Raw genomic sequence first — 22,734 nt, 5'->3', positions numbered from 1 at the left:
TCAGGCTCTGGGCTGACGGCTCGGAGCCTGGAGCCTGTTTCCGATTCTGTGTCTCCCTCTCTCTCTGCCCCTCCCCTGTTCATGCTCTGTCTCTCTCTGTCCCAAAAATAAATAAAAAATGTTGAAAAAAAAATTAAAAAGGAGTGTGTGTAGTTTTTGTGGACTCTGTTAACTCATTGGAGCCTGTTTTATTTTTAGAAGAGTTAAAGGGGAGTGCTTCTGGAGTACTTCTGATGTCACCCAAAAGCTGCTCAGGACTGAAAGGAGATCTCGAAGCTTGGAACTAGTTACTACTTCCCTGTCTTACCTCTGCTTTTCTTACTGTAGTCCTCCTGGATGCCAGCAAAAGGGGTGGGGGGGGGGGGGGTGATGTTTTTCCTCCTTTGTTCCAATAAATGGCTTAAGAGAGAGCACTTTCCCTCGACTTTGAACTGTCTGTAAGGACTTCAATCCGCTTCACTCCTCATATCCTTACAAATCTTAAGACTCTAGAAAATAAGAACCTTTTCCTCACAAAGTAGTGAGAACAGTTTAGGAAGCTACTTGACTTCTCTAGGCCTCAGTTTCTTTATCCATAAAATGATCTTAACAATCCTTACCTCATGGGAATGTTCTGATGATTAAAGGAGCTAATGCCACTTTATAAGTACTGTGCTCAAAATAGTATCTAGTATTTAAAATAATACTAACCTTTGACTTCATGTTGTATGATTAGAGATTTTAGTTTAAAAATAACAAAGTATATCTCTTTATGGCCCTTTGCTAAACAGAAAGATGGGGCACCTGGGTGGCTCGGATGGTTGGACATCCGACTTTGACTCAGGTCATGATCTCATGGTTTGTGAGTTTGAGCCCCGCATTGGGCTCCGCACTGGTGATGTGGAGCCTGCTTGGTATTCTCTGTCTCTTCCTCTCTCTCTGTCCCTTCCTCACTTGTGCTCTTTCTCTCAAAATAAATAAAGAAAACTTAAAAAAAAAATTAAAAGAAAAAGAGCAAGGTTTTCTGATGGATTCCTTCATAGATGTTTATAAATAATTTGAATACATCCAGTAATCTATAGTTGTCAAACTACATCTGATGTCCTGAATCTCAGACTGTGTTCTAAGATGGAGTCTCTAAAAAGTGAATCTTTGTAAGCTTTATGAGGCAGGGACCAGCTTCCTTCGGTGGTGTTTGCTAAACTACCCTGGTGATGCCAGTAAATTGTGCCTTGACTTTAAGCAGAGTGAGGAAGTAATTTATTTATTTATTTTTTTGTCTTACCTCTGCTTACTTGCTTATTCACTCAACTGACTGGTGCCCAACACTGTGTCAGCACCACAATAAATTACACTGTCAAGGAGCTAGTAACTCAGCAGCGAAGACAGACATGGAACAAGTAATGAAAAGTGTGATGAATGTTCTGAAGGAGAACTAGAAAGGTATTTAGTGGAAAATAATCGTTTAAGGATGATCCCCACCTGCACCCCCTTCGGAAAGGGGTATTTATGCTGACTTGAGGGATATGGAGGTACTCTCTAGAGGGCGGAGGTAAACTTTCTAGTGATCCAGCAGTAGGAGGCAGAGGAGGGAGCCAGTGGAGTGGAGGATATGAAAAAAAGCTGGACTGCTGGACTGTAGAGCCGCGTGGGGCAGAGTGTAGACAGCAGTCTGGTCAGCAGAGCACAAGGAAGCCTCTCAAAGAAGCAGCAGAATAATGATTTGTTTTGCATTAACATCTTCAGTATGGAGAATAAAATGTTTCAGGTTTTTATGGAGTAAAATTTTGGTGACTAGAACCATCATTTCTGGCCTGGAGTTTTTGAAGGCATACATTCGCTTATTGTTTAGAGAGTACATGGGATGAAATATCTTTCTTTCCCCACATTTCTTCCTTGGTCTTTTAGACAGATTCTGTTCCACTCTCCCTTTTCGAAGGAACTGGCGAGGAAGCTTCTTCAGTCCACCTTAATCGTCTTCCCTCCCATTGCCCCTCCCTTTTGGACTGCGAAGTTCTCCAAACATATTCTAAGAATCATGACTTGAACTCTCAGTGACCTTACCAAATGACAGGAATAAGTTTTTCTTGCAGTAGTTAACAGAATGGGAAGCTTTCAGTTATAACCTGAAAACCTCTGCTACAAATAGCTTGAACTTGTCTAGAAACGTTTGATTATGTATCATGTACATTCATGAATGACATTGTAACAAAGTAAAAGAAAGCTCTGGAGCCAGAAAGAACAAAGGTGGGCAGAGCTTGGAAAGTAGACACACAGAAACTATCCTTGCTGTTAGAGTGAGGTCACCTAGGTTCACTAATGGAGGGGCTTCTTGTTTTGTTTTGGTTTTGGTTTTTTCCCCCAGGGGCTTGGGTTTTAATACTCAAGACTCATGCAGGAGGCCAGAATCCTCAGGTATACATGAGGGCAGGCAGTTGGCAACTGAAACTTCCCACAAAGCCAGGATTTTGAAAGGCCAACACTCTCAGTGTAACAAGAGATTAGAAACAAAAAAACAAAAAAGCAAAAAAACAAAAAACAAACAAACAAACAAAAAACAACGTCCACAGACACAGAGAGATTATACAGAAGTCTGTATCGGTCTAGTCTGAGCAGATTATGGAGAAAAGTCTCATCTGAAAATTTGCTTTATGAAATTTTTTAAATGTGAAAAATTTGAAACATACTCAGAAATAGAATTGTATAATGAATCCTCATGTACCCATCAGCTTCAATAGTTATTATTCTTTCATTCTTTTTTCTACATTATGAAATTTGTTTCTATATTATATAGTTGGACCTGTGAATGACCAAAGCTACAATATTGATCTCTAGCTCAGGACCTTTAAAAAAGATAACAGCATTATATAACACATCCACATTGAACTTAGTTCATGTATAATTTTACTCATTTGTCTCAAAAATCTGTATTTTTAAAGTTGATTTCTTGGATTTAAGATTTAGTCACTGTCTACACATTGCTTTTCATTGATATCTGATATCTCTTAAGTTTTTCCTTCCTCTTAAAAATTCATTTATTTGTTGAAAAACCTAAGTCATTTGTTCTGTAGAATTTTTCTTATTTTGTATTTGGCCAGTCATATCCTTATGGTGTTATTTAACATGTTCCTTTATTCTTCATTTAGTAATTAAAATGGCTCTTAGATTTAGATGGTTGCTTCATTCAGTTTAGGTTTTTTTTTTTAAAGAATACTTTATAGATGGTGCTGACTACTTTTATTTAAGCAAATTTTTTCTTTAACATTTTTATTTATTTTTGAGAGATAGAGCTCGAGGAGGGGAGGGACAGAGAGAGAGGGAGACACAGAATCCAAAGCAGGCTCCAGGCTCTGAGCTGTCAGCACAGATCCCAACATGGGGCTCAAACCCACAAACTGTGAGATCATGACCTGAGTGGAAGTCGGATGCTCAACTGACTGAGCCACCCAGGCGCCCTGGTGCTGACTATTTTTAATTGCACTGCATCAGGAGGCACTTGATGTTTGGTTGTTGTTATGGGCTGAATTGTGTCCTTGCAAATTCATTTTTTTTTAACACTTATTTATTTAACTCAAGAGGGGAGGGAGGGGCACAGGGAGAGAGGAAGAGAGAGAATCCCGAGTAGGCTCTGTGCTGTCTGTCCTGCTATGGGGCTCAGTTCCACAAACGGTGAGATCATGACCTGAGCTGAAATCAGGATTTGGACCCTCAACCAATTGAGCTACACAGGTGCCCCACAAATTTGTATATTGAAGGGTTAATTCTCAGTACCTCAGGATGTGACTATTTTTGGAGATAAAGCCTTTAAAGTTACAATGAGGCTGTTTGGGTGAGCCCTAATCCAATCTGACTGGTGTCCTTATAAGCAGAGAAATTTTGGATTCACACAGAGACATCAGGATGGGTGCCTACAGAGGAAAGACCATGTGAGGACACATGAGAAGGCAGCCATCTAAAACCCAAGCAGAGAGACATTAGAAGAAACAGTCGTGATGGTCCCTTGATCTTAGACTTCTACCTTCCAGAACTATGAGAAAAAACTTCTTTTGTTAAAGCCCCCCAGTGCCACAGGGCACTTTGTTATGGTAGCCCTAGCAAGCTAATACAGTTGTTCTCTATTTACTTATGATTGCTTAGTTTAAGATATTAGGCTTGATCTTTGAGTTCATGTGGTACAGCCTTGTACCTACATTATAAAATGCTCCATCCTTTTTTTTTTTTCCTAATGTTTTTAGTATCTACTGATGGTGTTTTTTTCCTAAATCTATCATTTTATTAAGGGGTGAAAAATGGTGATTATATTGATTTTCCTACATTTCTGTAGGATCATTTGAGCATGATGCCTCAAAATAGCATGATGTCTCATGAGTTTTTCCCCATCAACTATTTAGTTACTGTAAAAATAGTATGTATAGCAAAGGTAGACTTGATTCTTTTTATAATTCATCTGTTTTCAGGTTAAGACATCCTTTAAATCACCTGAGAATCCTTAACTTCAGATTTTAGGGCTTGAATTTATACTACCAGGGTGACCCAAGGATCCCCAAACTGAGAAACTTAACTACAAAACATTTTTTCGTTGGTGATACCCCTTTAGCACCTGGCAGATAGAAGGTGAAACTTTTTCCTGGCGGAACAGGTCCTCTAACAAGGCCCCACACTTGTCTCATGGTAAAGATGAGTTTATATTCTGAGATTATGAAACCAAAGAGGAAGTGAGTGAAAATTAATAGACATAACTGAAAAAAATTTAGATCCCCAGAAAATTTAAGTGGGCCCAGGGCTTATTATTTTGTTCTTTTCTGTTTCCATACTCACAGCCTTGTAGATCTCCTCTGTTTTGTGGCTTTAGAGAACCATCCTCATTTAAATCTCCTCCTCAGATACTGTAATTTACAAGTCCAGATTCTGGAATCCAGCCGTGTCCTTAATAGTGATACTTGAAAGTCAAATAGACACCTCAGATTTCATACATCCAAAACTGAGCTCCTGACCTGCCCCTCCTTTGTGTCTGCATCTTGCCCGTATCAGTTGATAGCAATTCCATCTTTAAAGTCGCTCATTCTAAAAAATTTCGAGCTATCTTTGATTCTTCTCTTAGACCCCTCATGCAGTCTCTCTGGAGACCTTGTTTCCTCTATTTACACTGTATGTCCAGAAGTTGACCATTACTTATCACCACCACTGCTACCACCGTGATCTGAGTCCTGTCTTTTGGGTAGATTATTGCAGCAGTGTTTTCCCATTCAAACAGAGTTTATCTGGTAATTGATAGTTTTAGTAACTGTATTTCTACTTTATACTTAGAATTTTTATTTACAACTAAATCTTGGGGCACCTGGATGGCTCAGTCTGTTGAGCATCTGACTCTTGATTTTGGCTCAGATCACGATCTCAGGGTCATGGGATTGAGCCCCCCCCCCCCCCCCCCCCGCCATCAGGTACCTGCTTGGGATTCTCTCTCCGTCTACCCCTCTCCCCTCCTTGCTCGCGCGCGCTCTCTCTCAAATAAAAAAACAACAAGGAAACACACACAAAATATAAAATAAAACAAAATCTTATGCCCTGTCTCTGGGAGCTTACAATTTATAGGAAGAAACAGATGTACCCATTAGTATAATACCTGGTGGTACAGTGACATGAGTACTGATCAGAGGCTTATGTAACACGTGAACTACTCAAAGGTAAAGGCTGCTCAGGAAAGATAAAGCAAACAGTAATAGCACCAGGAGCTTTAAACCCTTTTGGAGGGAAAATGATAGGATAATTAACTAAATAAACAGGCTCAGGGATTTTGACTCTTCTAGGTCAGTGCTTTCTCCACTGGCACATACCCTTTTCTTTTTCTTTCTTTCTTTCTTTCTTTTTTTTTTTTTTTTTGTCTCTGCTATCAGTCTTTTGCAGTAAGCTAGTATGGCTGCCTCCATAGTCAACAAAAAGCCATTCTGTGTAACTGTTCTTTTGGCCCAAAAGAAAAATGGATTTTGAAGCCAAATCAGTGTGCTTTTCTGTGGTGCCACTTTCTCCTCTGAATCCTTTCTTGATAGTTGATACTTGATCCATCAAAAAGAATATAGCTGTCCAGTAAAAGCATGGCAAATTAGCTACTTATTGGGGCGCCTGGGTGGCGCAGTCGGTTAAGCGTCCGACTTCAGCCTAGGTCACGATCTCGCGGTCCGGTCCGTGAGTTCGAGCCCCGCGTCAGGCTCTGGGCTGATGGCTCGGAGCCTGGAGCCTGTTTCCGATTCTGTGTCTCCCTCTCTCTCTGCCCCTCCCCCGTTCATGCTCTGTCTCTCTCTGTCCCAAAAATAAAAATAAAAAACGTTGAAAAAAAAATTAAAAAAAAAAATTAGCTACTTATTATCACCTTTCAGTTAAGACCATGTGTTGTATCATGTTAATGTATTTCACATAAAGTAAAGATGTTTCAGCCCATTTTTACCTTTCTGAGAAATCAGCATGAGAAGCATCTGGGGAAGTAAGACTCTGTTTAATCTCAGGACCAATTGGTTATTGGGATGTTTCCCTCCACAAATCATGTGAATTTTGTGTCTTCTCTCTCACCCAATTGGTTTAGAATCCCTGTCACCCTCCCATACGTTTTCACAGTCCATGTATTTGTTATTCATTGTGTTCTCTCACAAAATAGTAGTAGAGCCTTGGCAAATACTTAATGAACATCTGTAGCTTCAAAGCACAATTTAAAATTCATTTTAAAGTATCACCTGATTTTATTTTCTTCTTGCTACTGTCTCTTCTTGGTCCAATCAGGAATATTGGTGGTACTTTTATTTAAAATATGGTAGGCCTACTTTAGATTGCTCAAAAATCTCCAAAATGACTAAACCTATTCCTTGGAACAAAAAATTGCAGACATCATCTGGTGGTTTCTGGTATTTACATATGAATACAAATATACACACAGCATTTTTGTAAAGTGTATTTTGCTTTCCTCACAATTCTGTTAATTCTGTATGTAATTTCTACCCTTCCTTAAATTTTCCCCCTAAGAAAGTAGTGTCTGAGGAATAAGTATATGTATGGGTACTCCACACTCTTACTTTGATTCATCTTTAGAATTTATTCCTTCTTTTACCAAAGAATGGTAGCCGTTAAAATGGGTGACATTAATCAAATACAGAAGTTAGAAAATGTGCCTCTTCAGTGTCTTTTTTTTTTTTTTTTTTTTTTCCAATTCTTAAAAGTGTCACTTGTATTGAAAAGCTGCAGTGAGCGTTTAAGACTGAACATCTGACGTAGGTTTGGGAGAGAAAGAAAAGGAAAAAGGACAAATTTAAAAGAATAAAGAGGTGGTGTTGCTTTATAGTATGTAGCTTAAGAAGTTCCTGGAGAAGGTAGGAAATAACTGGTAGATACTACAACATCAAATGCATATTATCTTTTCTTCTTAAAGTTGAATATGCACTGCATCCTGCCTGAGAGTTCAGCAGTTCCAGGGCAAGTAGGAGAGAAGGGAGAAGAGGGGTGAAAGGTAACTAGATGGGGATTATGTAGTTGGAATTATTCAGTACTTGGTTATCATCAGAAGTTGGGTGCTTTTCAAGAAAATGGTTTCTGGATATGAATACCAAAGTGTATGCAGAACCATTTAAGCAATTCAAGTTGTTGAAGTTGACTTCATCATGTTTGAATCCTGAAGTGTATAACATAAGCAGTTATTGAAGAAGATTGAGCTCTCTCTCTGTAATTTATGACAGTTTTAGAAATAATAATTTGCTGACTTTAACTACCATTTTAAACACCCTAGCCACCAAGTCTAGATTGGGAGAATTGACAGTTTAGAAATCACCCGATTCAGTCTCTTACTTGTTTTCATAAAGCATCTCATACATACCCTTGAGAAATTCTGAAAACTAATGGAAAAGGAATCTTTTTTTTTTAATTTTTTAACATTTATTTATTTTTGAGACAGAGACAGAGCATGAACGGGGGAGGGTCAGAGAGAGGGAGACACAGAATCTGAAACAGGCTCCGGGCTCTGAGCTGTCAGCACAGAGCCCGACGTGGGGCTTGAACTCATGGACTGCGAAATCATGACCTGAGCCAAAGTCGGCCGCCTAACCGACTGAGCCACCCAGGTGCCCCTGGAAAAGGAATCTTGAATTGTAAGCCAGCTTTCACTAAATTATATGTGTTCTAGAGATATCTATTGAACCACAGAAGGCATGTACATTCCACTGGAATCTGGTCATATCTGGAAGACCCCTTTTTAATTTCTGCTTAACTTAAGATTACTTTTTGGGTCCTGTTGTGTTCTTACGTAGGTCACAAACAATTGTAATGACTATTAGTTTAAAAACTCATTTATATTTTTGCAACTTTTCATTGACAATTGATTGCAGTATTTATTAGTACTTCTTTTCTTTGGCCTACTTGGGTTTGGCACATTTTATTCTTCTGTGTTCACAACACATCAAGATTCACTATCAGCAAGGGGAAGTGGCATGGCCTCAGTTTACGAAATAACATCTGTGCCGCTAACTCTCCTTAGAGTTATTACATATAATGTTGTACTCATGTGAACAGTCATGGTTCCAAAGCCCACTTTGGGACATTGGTGGATTACTTCCAGGGTAACTGTGTCCTATGTAAAAATGAGAGTTCTCTTTCATTAAGAACATTCTGTTTTTTTTTTAATATTATAAAATACATATATTCTCATTTCATGAAATATATATCAAAATATACTATATATATGTATATACACACGCATATATATACATATACATTATATGGTTATATAAAACTATATGAGTTATGCCTTAGTCTACTGTCTCAAAATAGACCATGATGCTTTTAAGCCAGAAAATCATATACACATTTGTAATTTAAGCCCCCCATAGGGTATGGCGAGTGTATTTCTCAATCAGTAATGGAGTATTTTCTTTCTGATTTTTGTAGTCATTATCTAAAAAACTAATATCCTATCTCATCAGCATCAAATATGCTCCCATGGGCGAATTTATCTGTAGACCTGCTTCTGAGCCAATCTTCAGCAGATACAGGAGGTATAGATGCTTCCTCATTTAGGTAACATGATAGCAACATGATACTGAGTTAACATGGTATTGAGTATTGAGGTTAATATCACCTCTTACTCTAGTGTGGTTTGATTAGATTTTTCTTAATGTTTTTAACTTTTTTTATTTGCTCTGAGATGGTCTAAATTGGCTAAAACAGTTTAGTGTTTTATTTTCTAATTTGGTATGCATTACTCATTCCACATTTTTATCAATTTCACCTCCTTTGGTTCTAATTTTTAAGAAATTCATAGATAATTGGTAAGGGACCTCTAAATTCTTTGTCCATTTTACTCTTTGGTATTTCTTCCTTATTCACTAACAGATGACTTTTAGACCAAGGAAATTATTATTGAGTCTTAATATCTAATGAAATTTGACTTGCTAGGTTTGGACTTGCTTGGGACCTCTCTCTCCTTTTCTGTAAGATTTCTCTTTATATTGATTTTTTTTTAAGTTTAACACATCAGACAATAAAAGACATTTTGTATTTCATGCATAGAACCGTGTCTGTCCTCAGCCTTTCCCACCATTTTATTTTAGAAACACATAATTTCTCCGATTTCACAGGTTCACAGCTATAGAGAAATTTTGCCTCAGGAATAATTAAAGGGTCACCCATACTTGTTTTGGATGCTAGTTGGGAATTAGAGCTGATTCGTGAATGGGTTAAGATTTGGGGGCTATTAGGATAGGGTGGATGTATTTTGCATCTGAAAGGACATGTAATTTGGGGGACCAGAGGAAGAAATGTTAAGGACTGAACTCTGTCTCCCATCCGCCCCCACCAATTCCATGTGTTGAAGTCCTAACCCCAGTATGATGGTATTTGGAGATATGGCCTTTAAAGATGTCATTATGCTTAAATGAGGTCATAAGGGTAAGTCCCTAATCCAATAGGACTGTTATCCTTATAAGAATGGGAAGAGGCACCAGAAAAGTACACGCACGGAAGAAAGGTCATGTGAGGATAAAGCAGCTGTCTGGAAGCTAGAAAGAGACACCCCAATTCCTGGCACCCTGATACTGGATTTCTGGTCTCCAGAACTGTGAGAAAAGAAATTTGTATTGTTTAAGCCACCTAGTCTATGGTCTTCTGTTACGGCATCCCAAGTAACAGGGAACATATTGACAAGGTAGAAATTTTTCCTATATTGAGAAAACCAATGTTGATATCAAGTTTCAGAGGAAAAGCTATTTTGAATTGCATAACTACCAGGGAAGTAAATGAACCCTACTTTGTTAATGAATAATAACTCTGAGTTAATAGTGCTATGTTACATCAAAATAATTATATACTTTTTTTTAAGAGAGTGAGCACTAGCAGGAGAGAGGGGCAGGGAGGGTGGGGGACGGGTGAGAGAGAGAAAATCTCAAGTAGGCTGCACACTGTGCTTGATCCCATGACCTTGGGATCATGACCTGAGCTGAAATCAAGTTAGATGCTCAACTGACTGAGCCACCCAAGTACCCCTTGATGTATTATTTTTAGCTAAAGTCTGTTGTTTACATTGGGGTTCACTCTTTGTGTTGTATATATTTCTATAGGTTTTAGACAAAAATAGTACCTTGTATCCTCTGTTATAGCATCCTACACCATGGTTTCACTGCCCTCAAATCCTCCTGTGTACCACCTACTTATCCCTCCCTCTCTCTGCCCAAATATTAGATGATAATATAAAAAGATGATGAAATTGCTTGAAATCACTAATTTACAATTGTCTTTCTTTACTGTTCTGATAGAAAAGTTAGAATTCTTTTCTAATGAAATACAAAAATGCTTTTATTGATGTTGTTGTCTGACTGATGTGTTGAACTTGAAAGTTGTCCCTGTGTGAGAGTTCTTTGCATTAGTTTTTTCTGTCTTGACCCATTCCCAATTGTTCGGGGATTTGGATTACAAAAGGCTCCTTTAGCATTTAAACTATTCTTTGGTGGTGAAAGGGATCAGGACTCTTTATCCCCTCCCTTATAAACTGATTTTTGACACATCAGTATTCTAATGAGCAAGCCCCAGGGGCACATTGCTACATATTCCGCTGTTTTCTCCCATTTTTCCTTGGTGATAGGTAAGTAACCGCTCTCTAGGCAGAGGTAGGAATATACATCTCTGACTCCTTGTCCCATTGGAATTCCCTGACTTCCACCTGTCATAAAAACTGGCCTTGTATCCAGGACTAGATGATGAAAGTTGCCACTGTAGACATGGCACCATATCGAGCATTATTTATCTACTGTTTTCAATCAGAGGCAAGCATGGGGTCATATGGTGGTGGGAACAGAAGCAAGGACTGACTTTGAAGTCACTGCAAGTTTTTAAAGTAGTTCCTATATTGAAATATGATACAGTATGAATATGAAAAGTAAATGGATCACAAGTGTATAGCAATGAGTCTCCACACTGAGAAACTAATATTGCATTAGAATTACTATATTACTAGTTCTGCATCACCTTAGTTTTTAATTTCGCATTGTGTCCCAGCAGATTTCTTTGAGCAGCACACTCTTTGAATAAGGAAAACAGTGTGGGAAAATATTTTCCAGGATCTAATTCTCACCATGTAAACTGGTGAGAAATGTTCTTATGGGATGGGAGAGGTGTCTTTCTGCTCATTAGTAATACTGGAAGTATTGAATATAAATCTAAAAGTTGAATTTAAACATTTAGACTGCATATATATATGAATACATGAAAAATTTAAATATAGTACCAAGTAAATGAAAGTGGTGCAGTTGAGATGAAAATCAAGAGAATGAACAATGTGGTAATGGAACAAAGAAACGTGCATGTGTCTGCACGACAGAAGTATTGTTTATACATGTTTTCTCCTCAGTTATCAAGGAACAAACCTGCTAACCAGTGTGATTTATATAGTTCTAAGAAGGTGGAAACATCTTCAGCCCCAAAGAAGAAAAATGATGCCATGTGTTATAACAGGAATTTAGTTTCCTTTTAACTTATTCCTTTGAATCCTTGAACCTTTAATTTACTTTCCTTTTGTGTTTGCTAGTAGTTCTGCTACAAAGTTGAATAGTGTGGCGAATATGAGTATCGTCTTTTTTCCCTGATTTTCAGGGAGTGCTTTTAAAGTTTCATGATCAAGTATTAAACTGCTAAAGGATTTCAGTAAACTCTTCATTTTGCCAGGTTGAGGAAATTTTCTTCTATGATGCAGAGGATTTTCATGTTTTAATTATGACTAAGTATTGAATTTCACCAGAAGTTTTTATTTTGCATCTTTTAAAATGGTCATGTGTTTTTTTTCTTAAAATCCTTTAGTTTGTTGAATATATTGGATAGATTTTTTTCCCCCATTTTGTACCTTCTTTGAATTTCTGAAAATAATCCTGTATGGTCAAAATGTTTTTTTTTTTCTTTTAATTGATGGATTCTGTTGGCTAATATTTTATTTAGGATTTTAGCATTTATGTTCATAAATAAATTGGTATATATTTTTCTATACTCTCCTTGTCTGGTTTATGTATCCTTACAGATGTAAGGATATCCTTATGTATCCTTGGTATGTCAAAGTTATATTATTTTTTTGAAGCTAGTCTTCCTTTTATATGTTACATAGTTATAAAGTTATGTAAGTTACAAAGATTACCCATTTCTGAAAGTTTTGGATAATTTTCGAACTAGATCATTTTTGTCTGGACCTCCCTCCCTTTTTTATATCGGTTTTTGAGTTATATTTTAATTTTTAAAGTTGTGGTTTATTCATGTTTTCTAATTTTAGGTTAATTTTCAAAATTGATACATGTCCAGTTTAAATTCATGAGTAACAAAGAAGGTGAGCAAACCTTAGAGACCCAGGAGTGTGGAATTAGTCCTGTGCAAAATGCTGATATTTTACCATGAAAAAGTTGCAAAGGTAGACGAAGGAATGAAACTTCTTTATGGAGGTTATAATTCAGTTGTTAGCTTTAGAGAAAATTTCAACTTAATTAATTATAAATATGTTTCTGCATAGGGACTCATAAATCCTTCTTAAATATTTTAAAGGATATGGTGAGAAATAAGACTTTCATAGGCAACATTTTGGGGATCACTGTTTTGCATAAAGTAGCAATTCTCAGAACGTGGTCCACAGTCCCTTATGTCTCTAAGACCTTTGAGAAAATCACATCAAACTGTTTTCTTGGTAATATTAAGATATCATTTGACTTTTTATTTTACAATTTTTTAGAGTGTGTGAGTCGGGGAGAGGGCCAGAGGGAGAGAGAGAATTTTAAGCAGGCTCCATGCTGCTCAGCACAGAGCCCAACGCAAGGTTGGATCCCACAACCCTAGCCGAAATCAAGAGTCAGATGCTCAACTGACTGAGCCACCCACGTGCCCCTTATTTGCCTTTTTTAAATGTGTTAACATGTTCATTAATAATGCGAAAGCAGTAGTGAGTATAACTGCTGATCCCTTAGTGGAATCAAGGCATTGGCGACAAACTGTGCTAGTACTCATGTTATTCTTCACTGCCCTCACATGCGGTTAATGTTGATTGAAGCAGTACATATTTTTGATTTTATTAAATCTTTCCTCTGAAATCCATACTCTTTAAATATTCTGCATGAATAAAAAAATAAAGACTGCATAAAGCATTTCTGCAGTACACTGAAAGCTGATGGCAGTCCAGAGGAAAAGCCCTTTGACATGTTTTAGTTGAGAGCTGCTCGGTATACCTTTCCCTACTACACTGTGTTTCCTTGAATGATTGACAGAATGTAGTTGTTCCCACTCGGGTATCTTGTATTTGTTGCAAGTGATCGAATTTTAACTTTAAACAAAAATTAGTGCTTTGGAAAAGTTCTATCCAACACTGTGAGCTTGACTACGGTGCCATAATTAAATAACTTTTTTGCTGATGTTTATGGTGATATTAACACACATGGCCTTTTTGAAATTCTGTAATGAAATGTGTTGATATTTGAGAGATATGCGTAACTTAGGAAACCTTTATTTCCCAAATCCCCAGTGCATTGAGGACATGCCACAAAGTGTCAAGAGTATCGGGATGGATGATGAAGTACGGCAAAGGGAAACCTATGAACAGGCAATGTGGAGATTAAGTAGATATTACGAGCTAGCTTGGTCCAAGAGACAAGTGTGGGACAGGAGACAAGGTCAACATGACCAAGACTGTGACAGGTAGGAAGAACTAGGGTCCAAGGAGAGCACTCCATGTTAGAAAAATGTATATATCTGATCTGATCAGAACCGGAATAAGAGATGAGGAATAGGATTTGTGAGAAAAGCAGCCAAAGACTACTCTAACTGAATTCCTTAGGCCCTACCCACTTGTAAGTTGCATGGCAATTCTATGAACAGTTAATATCAGGATTCTACACATTGTTATCCGCATCTGTTGACTCAGAACCCAGCCCCTCTGCACAGTCACTGCATGTATTTCTGAGCATTATGAGATGGCCCCTATGTACTCAGGAATGAGTTCATTTTTGTGTTGGACCATTTCCCAAGATCACTTGTCTCTGTTGCTTTTCTCTTTGTTTCGATAGTACTCTCTATTTGTTACCTCCAAGTCCTCACAGTGTTAAAGCCATGTGGTGTTAGGTGTGTGCTGCCCCAAATTTAGACTCGAGTGTATCACAGAGTTCAGAAAACAGTTTCCAGTAGTTTACTTCTACATTCCCCTCTTCCTGTTACCATTACTAGTATCCAGGGTGCTGAGGTGAGGATGAATTTGAGTTAGCAGCCAACAACTATGCTGTGTTCAGATTTATTCAGAGATGACCATTTTGGTAGTAAGTTCATTTACCGTATTTGGCTGTTTCCTTGAGCATAGATTCTTTGACCGAAGCCACCTCAGCTCTCTTAGAAATACATCACTGTTGGGTAGCTTCCACTTCTCCTTTTAAGTTTAGGTACGTGTAAACATAGCTTTATTTCTTGGGCTCCTCACATCACTGGCAAAAGGATTTCTGTCCACTCTGCCCCACTAATAGTTGTCTAGACATATTTAACACTTGGTATTGGAAAAAGACAATTTGTAAGCTGAGCTGTCTCCCAGATCTTGTTCATCTGATTTCAGCAAATGTTTGTTGGGTGTCTTTTTTGGTACCAGGTACCATGTTTGATTGTAAGACTATGGAGTTGAAAAGAATACTGTGCTCTTTAGGAGTAAGTTGATAGGACACACGTACACAGAGATAAGTGTAATGCAGCGTGACTAGTGCTGCTGTAGAGGTGTGTGCAAAGTACATTGGGAACATGGAAGAGGGAATGGTTGTATTTTCCTGGGGGCGCTTCTGTAAAAGAACGCTTTGAGCTCAGCCTTAAGGGGTGAAAAGCATTTCTTAATGTAAAGTCAGTGGTAAGAGAAATGACATTACAGAAGAGAGAACAGCAAATTTCAAAGTATGAAAGCAGAAAAAGTAATTTTGGGGAACTGCACAAAGATAAGCATTAGTGTTGATGTGGAATATTCATGGAGGGGATACCAAGCTTGACAAACATCTTTGAGTCCAATTTTAAAGGGTGTAAAAAGGCTTTGTTTTTTGTTTTGAAGAGGAAAAACTAAATGATATTCCTATTCTCCTTGAAGAAAATAGTCTTAGTCATATGAAGAGGCAATCAAAAAGTATGCAAAAATATAGAGAAAAGGCATTATAGAGGATTATACAAATATGTTAGGACATTGAATTGGTGAAAATACTATGAAGTTTTAAAATTTGGACTTTTTACTGTATGTGGTAAACATTGTTTTAACTTTTTACTCCGTGATAGTTGTAGATTCAAGTGTGAATTGTTAATTATAGATTCATGGAGAGATCCTGAATATCCTTCACACCATTTACTTAATTGACATCTCACCAGTTACATGCATTCTGTTGTGTGTATTTAGTTCTGTGCACTTTTATTGCATGTATAGATTCATGTGAGCACCATTGCAGTCAGATTGAGAGCACTTCCCCCACAGAGATCCCTTGTGCTACCTAAAGGGCCTTTTTTGACACAATAGGGAGCTTTTTTTTTTCAACTTTTTTTTTTTTTAATTTATTTTTGGGACAGAGAGAGACAGAGCATGAACGGGGGAGGGGCAGAGAGAGAGGGAGACACAGAATCGGAAACAGGCTCCAGGCTCCGAGCCATCAGCCCAGAGCCTGACGCGGGGCTCGAACTCACGGACCGCGAGATCGTGACCTGGCTGAAGTCGGACGCTTAACCGACTGCGCCACCCAGGCGCCCCCACAATAGGGAGCTTTGACTGCATTCTGTGGGTTGGTGTCTCTCAAACTGTGGCCTTTGGGTCACTCTAACAATAACCTAGTGTTCTTTTTAAATATACCAATTCCTACCATAAAAACAGTTTTCTACCCACATTCTCTGGGAATGTGGCCCTGTGACCTACATTTAAATAACACCCCCAGGTGCTCCTTGTGATGAGAACATGATGCAAACACCTGCAAGGAGGAGGTCTGGACCAGTGTCATCTAACTGGAGCATGACACAAGGCATACATGCAATTTAAAAATTCTGGTAGCCAAATCAAAGTAAAAAGAAACAAGTGAAATGAATTGTTACAAACATGAAATTAATCTAAAACGATTGGTATTTAATGATTGGTATTAGCTTTTTTTTCCTTCGAAGTATTCCAAATCCAGTGTGTACTTTGTATTTCACATCTCAGTTGAAATTAGCCATATTTGAAGTGCTCAGTAATACACCTGATTAGTGGCTACCGTATAGGGTAGCGCAGACCTAGACAACAAACAGTCACTACAAAGGCCGTGAGAGAGATTCATACAGAGATGTGCAGTTGACATCTGGAAATTGAAGTTACTGCTCTAGAGCTTTGGAATAAGATAAAAATTAGATATATAGATTTATAAATCATTGATGGAAGAGTTGTCACAATGTAATTTTCAGTAATTCTCAACAAAGACTTATTAGACTCACCTACAGGGTTTTTTCTAACTGCATACTTGCACCCCAAGAAAGCATGGAAAATCTTGACACTTGGAGAAAAGGATGGAAAAATAGGGAGGCATGTGCATCTCAAGGAGAGGAGGAACATAGATAGGGAGTTTCTCCATCATTGATTTTGATAGGACCCCTCCCTGCTGTCTCCACTCCTGGCTGAGAACCACTGGTGTTTAAAAAGGGAGATGAGGATTTAAGACACTTAGAAGGACTTAGAAGGATCTAGAGCGAAGAAAGGAGTGCCAAAGAAGTAAAGGAGAGGGTTTCAACAACGAAAAAGGCAGGAGGAGATGAGACATTTGCAAATATCGTATTATTAAGATTGTTGAGGACCTAGAGTAGTCAACCGGACTAAGATGGTCTGTGCGGTTGTTGGTGGAGACAGAACTGGATCTAGCTACCTGAAGGTTGGAGGAGCTAGATTGGCTGTAAGAGGGTCGTGCTGTGCCCTCCCAGGCAGTTCCTTAAATCCTTTAAGTTTGGTGAAAGTGTATCAGAATTCTCTCTTTTATAGTTCTTAAGTCTTGCAGTTTAGTTGATTGTTTTATAATACGTGTCTGTCTTCACCCTGACCATAGGATCTGACCATAGGACCACCCTGACTGTAGGATCCCTTGGGGAACTTTACCCACTCCTAACTCCCTCCCCATGTCCTAATAAGTCAAAATTTCTATGACTGGGCCCTAGGCATCATTTCTTAAAGTTTCCCAAGTGATTATAATGAGCTATAGTAGAAAACTGTTCATTACTTTGATCAGTTTTCTACCCAGTGAGTACATTTGTGACAGAAAATAAGTTTTACTCAACTTCTTGTCCCCAGAGTTTGTGTGGCATTTGGTTAGCTGTCAGGAAATGTTGAAGAATGAATGAAAAATGAAAGAGCTAACAAATGAGGAAATGTGGCCAGGGAACTAGTCAGTCCCTTGTGGATACTTTAATAAATAACATTTCCTTTCTTTCTAATGAATAGTTACGAGGCCCATTATTAAATATACTGCACATATTTTGGAATTATTAGTGTGAAATTGTTCTGCCAAATTGCTCTAATTTACAGTATTTACATAAAATCTCAGGTATAAAAATAAGACTACAAAGTTGGTAGGATGATTCTCCAAGTTTTTTTGTTTGACTACATATACCACAAGATGCAGTATAATAACTGTTCCACTGAGTACAATATTTAAGAGAAATTACTGCATTTAGGATAAAGAATTTTTGCCATCAATTTAAAGAAAGTACTTACTATTATCATATAATTAACTACAACTCAAATTCTATTATGTTTAAAATTTGGGGCGCCTGGGTGGCTCAGTCGGTTAAGCGGCCGACTTCGGCTCAGGTCATGATCTCGAGGTCCGTGAGTTCAAGCCCCATGTCGGGCTCTGTGCTGACAGCTCAGAGCCTGGAGCCTGTTTCAGATTCTGTGTCTCCCTCTCTCTGACCCTCCCCCGTTCATGCTCTGTCTCTCTCTGTCTCAAAAATAAATGCTAAAAAAAAAAAATTTTTTTTTAAATAATAAAAAAAAATAAAATTTAATGCTGTGTTTATTTAAACTTCCTATTTAGAAGAATATTTGTAGTTCTTTGTTATGGCTCTTCTAAGGCCACTGCAGTAACTTATTTAATTGATCCTTTAGCAGTTGCTTTTGATGACTTTTAGTGAGAGAAAGATGGAAAGGAAAAGACATAAAATGTTCTGCAAAAATAAAATAAGCTGGTAGTCACTAACAAAATTCATCATCATCATAATTGAATTTTCTATCCAGGACATAGTTTATAGAGTGTCCCTAGCCCAAGACCTGGTAGTAGGTACCTCAGTAAATAAGAATTATTTTTCTTCTGCTCCACATGTAGCTGATGTGGTGGTAAGGGTTTAGAAACTCAAGTTTATTCTGACACAGTTCAGCATTGAAAAGATGCATTCATTTTCCCACAGATGAAAAGAAATGAAGAATTGATAACTAAAAATCACAATCAAGAAGACATAAGTATTCTTCGTTGTTGGAAATGTAGAAAATGTATAGCAAGTTCTGGTTGTTTAATGAGATATCTTGAGAATCAAGTGATTACGGTGAGTACTCCAAACTTCAAACTATTTCCTAATATACAAATGCCGCGAGCATGCCCACAGGTGCACACCTATCCCTTAACACCTGGCTTAACTTCTTTTATGTTCTTTTACCTCACCACTAAAAACATTTTCAAAGTGCTATTCAGAAGACTTCCCATTTTCCACAGTTAAAATTAACTTTATTTTTAGCTGCTGACATTAACATGCCCTTAAAATTTTAAGTGCAGTATCATAGATGTAAGTTGAAGATAATAGTCAGTGTTTTTCTTATTCCCACTATGAATGAACCTTAGTCATCATCACAAAATTAAATTCAAGATCCTAGTGAGAAATGGAAAACTTATTTTATTGTGTGTGTATATATATAGAGTGTATATAAAATAAAATAAGTTTTATATATATATAACTGTGTATATAGTGTATATATGTACACACATACACACACGCATATGTGTGTATGTGTTTAATATTCAGTATGGGCCTAGGAAGTTCATGTATAATTCAGAGTCAGTAGGAAAACCTGAATAATATTTAAAAGCATTTAACTGGTCATCCTGGCAAAAATAAAGGCTTTTTAAGCAACAAAACTAAAAGCCCTAAACTTGTCTAAGAGCATTATGAAAGAGGCAGTATGAAAGAGGTGCAGACTAGATCATAATCCATAGACTTTATAGGAAGTTCTCCTTTCAACAAAGAGAGTGGCTGTAATCACCTGTCATTATTCACTTCTCCTTCTTCAAGAGATACTCAGGTTTTGGTTTTTGTTAGTTTGTTTTCTTTTTTCTTTCTTTCTTTTTTTTTTCTTTTTTTTTTTTTTTTTTGCCTCAGCCATGTGTAATTATGATTATTTCCTCATAAGTCTAACAAATTAGCCAACTGGAACTGATAATAGTAGATCATTTTGGTTTAGATACTTAACTACATAACAGATACTTTTTAAAAACTGACAAAGCATTTTAATTGGGAAAGAAAAACTGGTCATGCTAAGAGTATTTTGTTGGGTATAATTTACCTAGAGTAAAAAAAGTTAAGTATGCAACTTCATAAATTTTTTCAGTCCTGCCATGAATCGGATCAAGGTCTACATTTCCATCATTCCAGAAAGTTCTCTTGCCCTTTTCCAGCCAATTCTCTCCTCTCCTTCTCACAGTACAATTACTATTTTGATGTTTATCACCATAGATAGTTTTGCTTGTTCTTAACCTTGATTCATTCACATAGAATCAGACAGTATGTATTATTTTGTACCTGACTTATTTTGTTCGGCATAATGTTTTAGACATTCATTCGTGTTTTGTGTTTGTAGTTTGTTGTTAGTGTTTTTTACTGAGTATATGCTATTGATGAATATACCACAATTTATTATTTTTTTCTGTGAATGGGCATTTGAATTTTTAGTTTTGGGTTATGAATAAAACTGTCAGTATTTTTGTAAAAAACTTTCTGTGCTTGTGTTTGATATGTAGGAATGAATTCTGGGGGGCACAGATGAGGTATTTTTTTTTTAAATCTATTTAACAAACACTAGTATAACATGCTATGTCAGGTATTGTTTCCAAATGCTTTACAAATATTAATTCACTTTACAGGCTTACAGATCTCAACTGTAATCCTAAAAGGCAGTAACTAGGCCTTCTCATTCCTGCTTTTTTTCATCATTCAGAATCTAAATTAGGGAGTTTTCCAGGGTTCTGCTGGAAAGTTAGTTACAGCTCCCTTCACTCATGTTCCAGGCTGCATCTTCCCAAACTTCATTGGTCAGTATTCCTTCCTGAATCATTAGAGTGGGTATGTTTTAATATTTTTTTTTTAGAAACTGCTACTAGTTTTCTAGGGTGAATATTAATTTCCAACAACAATGATGACAATTCCAGTTCTACATCTTTGTCAACACTTGGTATTTTCAGATTGTAATTTTAGCCATTCTGCTAGATGTATATTGGTATATCGTTATAATTTTAATTTGCATTTTTGCATTTCCTTACTGATTACTGATGTCAAGTACCTTTTTTGTGTTTATTGGTCAGGCATTGTTATAAATGTTTTGTATTATTTATTGTTTATAGTTTATAAGAATAGATTGTCTTGAGGAAGATAATTTCCATTTCATAGATAAGGAAACTGAGGCACAGACAATTAAATAATTTGCTCCAGTTTGTACTTTTTCTAAGCAGTGCAGCTACACTTGGACCTGACATTGAGGGTCCAAAGGGAGTACTCTAAACTCCACACTCACTTTGCTGCTTTGGCTCCTCCCTCAGGGTATCATACAGTCTTACACTTTGTCAATAGAGTGGCTGCTACTTCCATTTACCTGCAGAACTCCCAGTCATTAATTCCTTTAACAGTTATTTAATGAGCGAGAAAATTCTAGGTGCTACTTTAGGATGTATTGGGATGGGTTGTGGAAGAAACTGGTACGGAATACAAAAAATATTCTTGTCCTCTAGGAGCTTTGTTTCATTTTATTATTATTTTTTAGGAGCTTTAAACTCTAGTTCAAAACAGGTCAAGTGGTGTAGACTGATTTGATAAGTACGGTAACAGAGAGATGTGAACAAACTGCTGCCTGGGCTAGTCATGGAAGGCTTCCCAGAAGGAGAAAAAAACTATACCCACACATGCTTGTAAACCATAAAGTTCACCCATTGTAAGAATATGATTAAATGATTTTCAGTAAATATTTGTGTTGGGCAACCACCAACTACAGTACAGTTTTAAAACCTTGCCATTACCCTGGAAAGTTTCCTCAGGCCTATTTGCCTGCACCCATGCCCAGCCCCAGGCAACTACTGATCTGTTGTTCGTCTCTGTAGCTTTATATTTAAAATAAAATGTATATGTATACATATATATGTACACACACACACATGTATGTATATATAAATACATATACACACACATAAAACTATTGAAACTGTCATATATTTATATAAAATAATTTATATTCAATACATATTTATAAAAATATATATTCATTGTTTATGTAAAATAAAATATATTAAAATATCTAATATGCATGTAAAATAACACCTACATATGTAACATCTATTAAAAGCTAGGCTGGGGCGCCTGGGTGGCGCAGTCGGTTAAGCGTCCGACTTCAGCCAGGTCACGATCTCGCGGTCCGTGAGTTCGAGCCCCGCGTCAGGCTCTGGGCTGATGGCTCGGAGCCTGGAGCCTGTTTCCGATTCTGTGTGTCCCTCTCTCTCTGCCCCTCCCCCGTTCATGCTCTGTCTCTCTCTGTCCCAAAAATAAATAAATAAATAAATAAATAAATAAATAAATAAATAAATAAATAAAATAAAAGCTAGGCTTAGGAATAAGTCAGTATCATTGTTAAGTCTGGAGAAAGGAGGAGTATGTAATCAGGGGTCCTGATGGGGCTTCTAAAGTGGTAATCGTGTTTGTCTTTACTAAACTGGGTAGTGGGTATATTGGTATTAACTTCTTTTTCAGTCTTTCTTTAAATTATAGAAACACTTTACATTTTTAAATGGAAACATTTCATAAAAATATTGAAGGTGAATAAAAGATCTGTTTTAATTAAAGTAAATTATAAAATAAAATACTGGAATCTGAACATAATTTTCTCAGATGCTATGCTGAAAGAATGCTAAATTTGTTACCTATTATCTTTATTGCCTATTACACTACAATTAAAAACATGGGTATAAAATAAATTGTGTTTATTTCTGGAAGTAT

General features: G+C 37.1%; 1 protein-coding gene across 3 annotated transcripts in view; it reads left to right on the top strand.

Moving 5' to 3' along the window:
• RNF180 (ring finger protein 180) overlaps positions 1-22,734 on the top strand; it is a 207,369-nt gene that overhangs the window by 8,869 nt on the left and 175,766 nt on the right. For 2 of the 3 annotated variants that reach the window (XM_058731426.1, XM_058731433.1), the window contains exon 2: positions 18,895-19,029. The exons of the other annotated variant lie outside the window; for it this stretch is intronic. In XM_058731426.1, coding sequence (XP_058587409.1) covers positions 18,895-19,029 — 135 coding nt within the window. The remainder of the gene's footprint in view (positions 1-18,894; positions 19,030-22,734) is intronic. 3 annotated transcript variants of the gene reach the window in all.

Source organism: Neofelis nebulosa, chromosome 1, assembly GCF_028018385.1.
Source record: "Neofelis nebulosa isolate mNeoNeb1 chromosome 1, mNeoNeb1.pri, whole genome shotgun sequence".
Lineage (NCBI taxonomy): Eukaryota > Metazoa > Chordata > Mammalia > Carnivora > Felidae > Neofelis > Neofelis nebulosa.
Note: the sequence above shows the minus strand (reverse complement) of the source record. Positions and strands in the feature narration are given on the sequence as shown.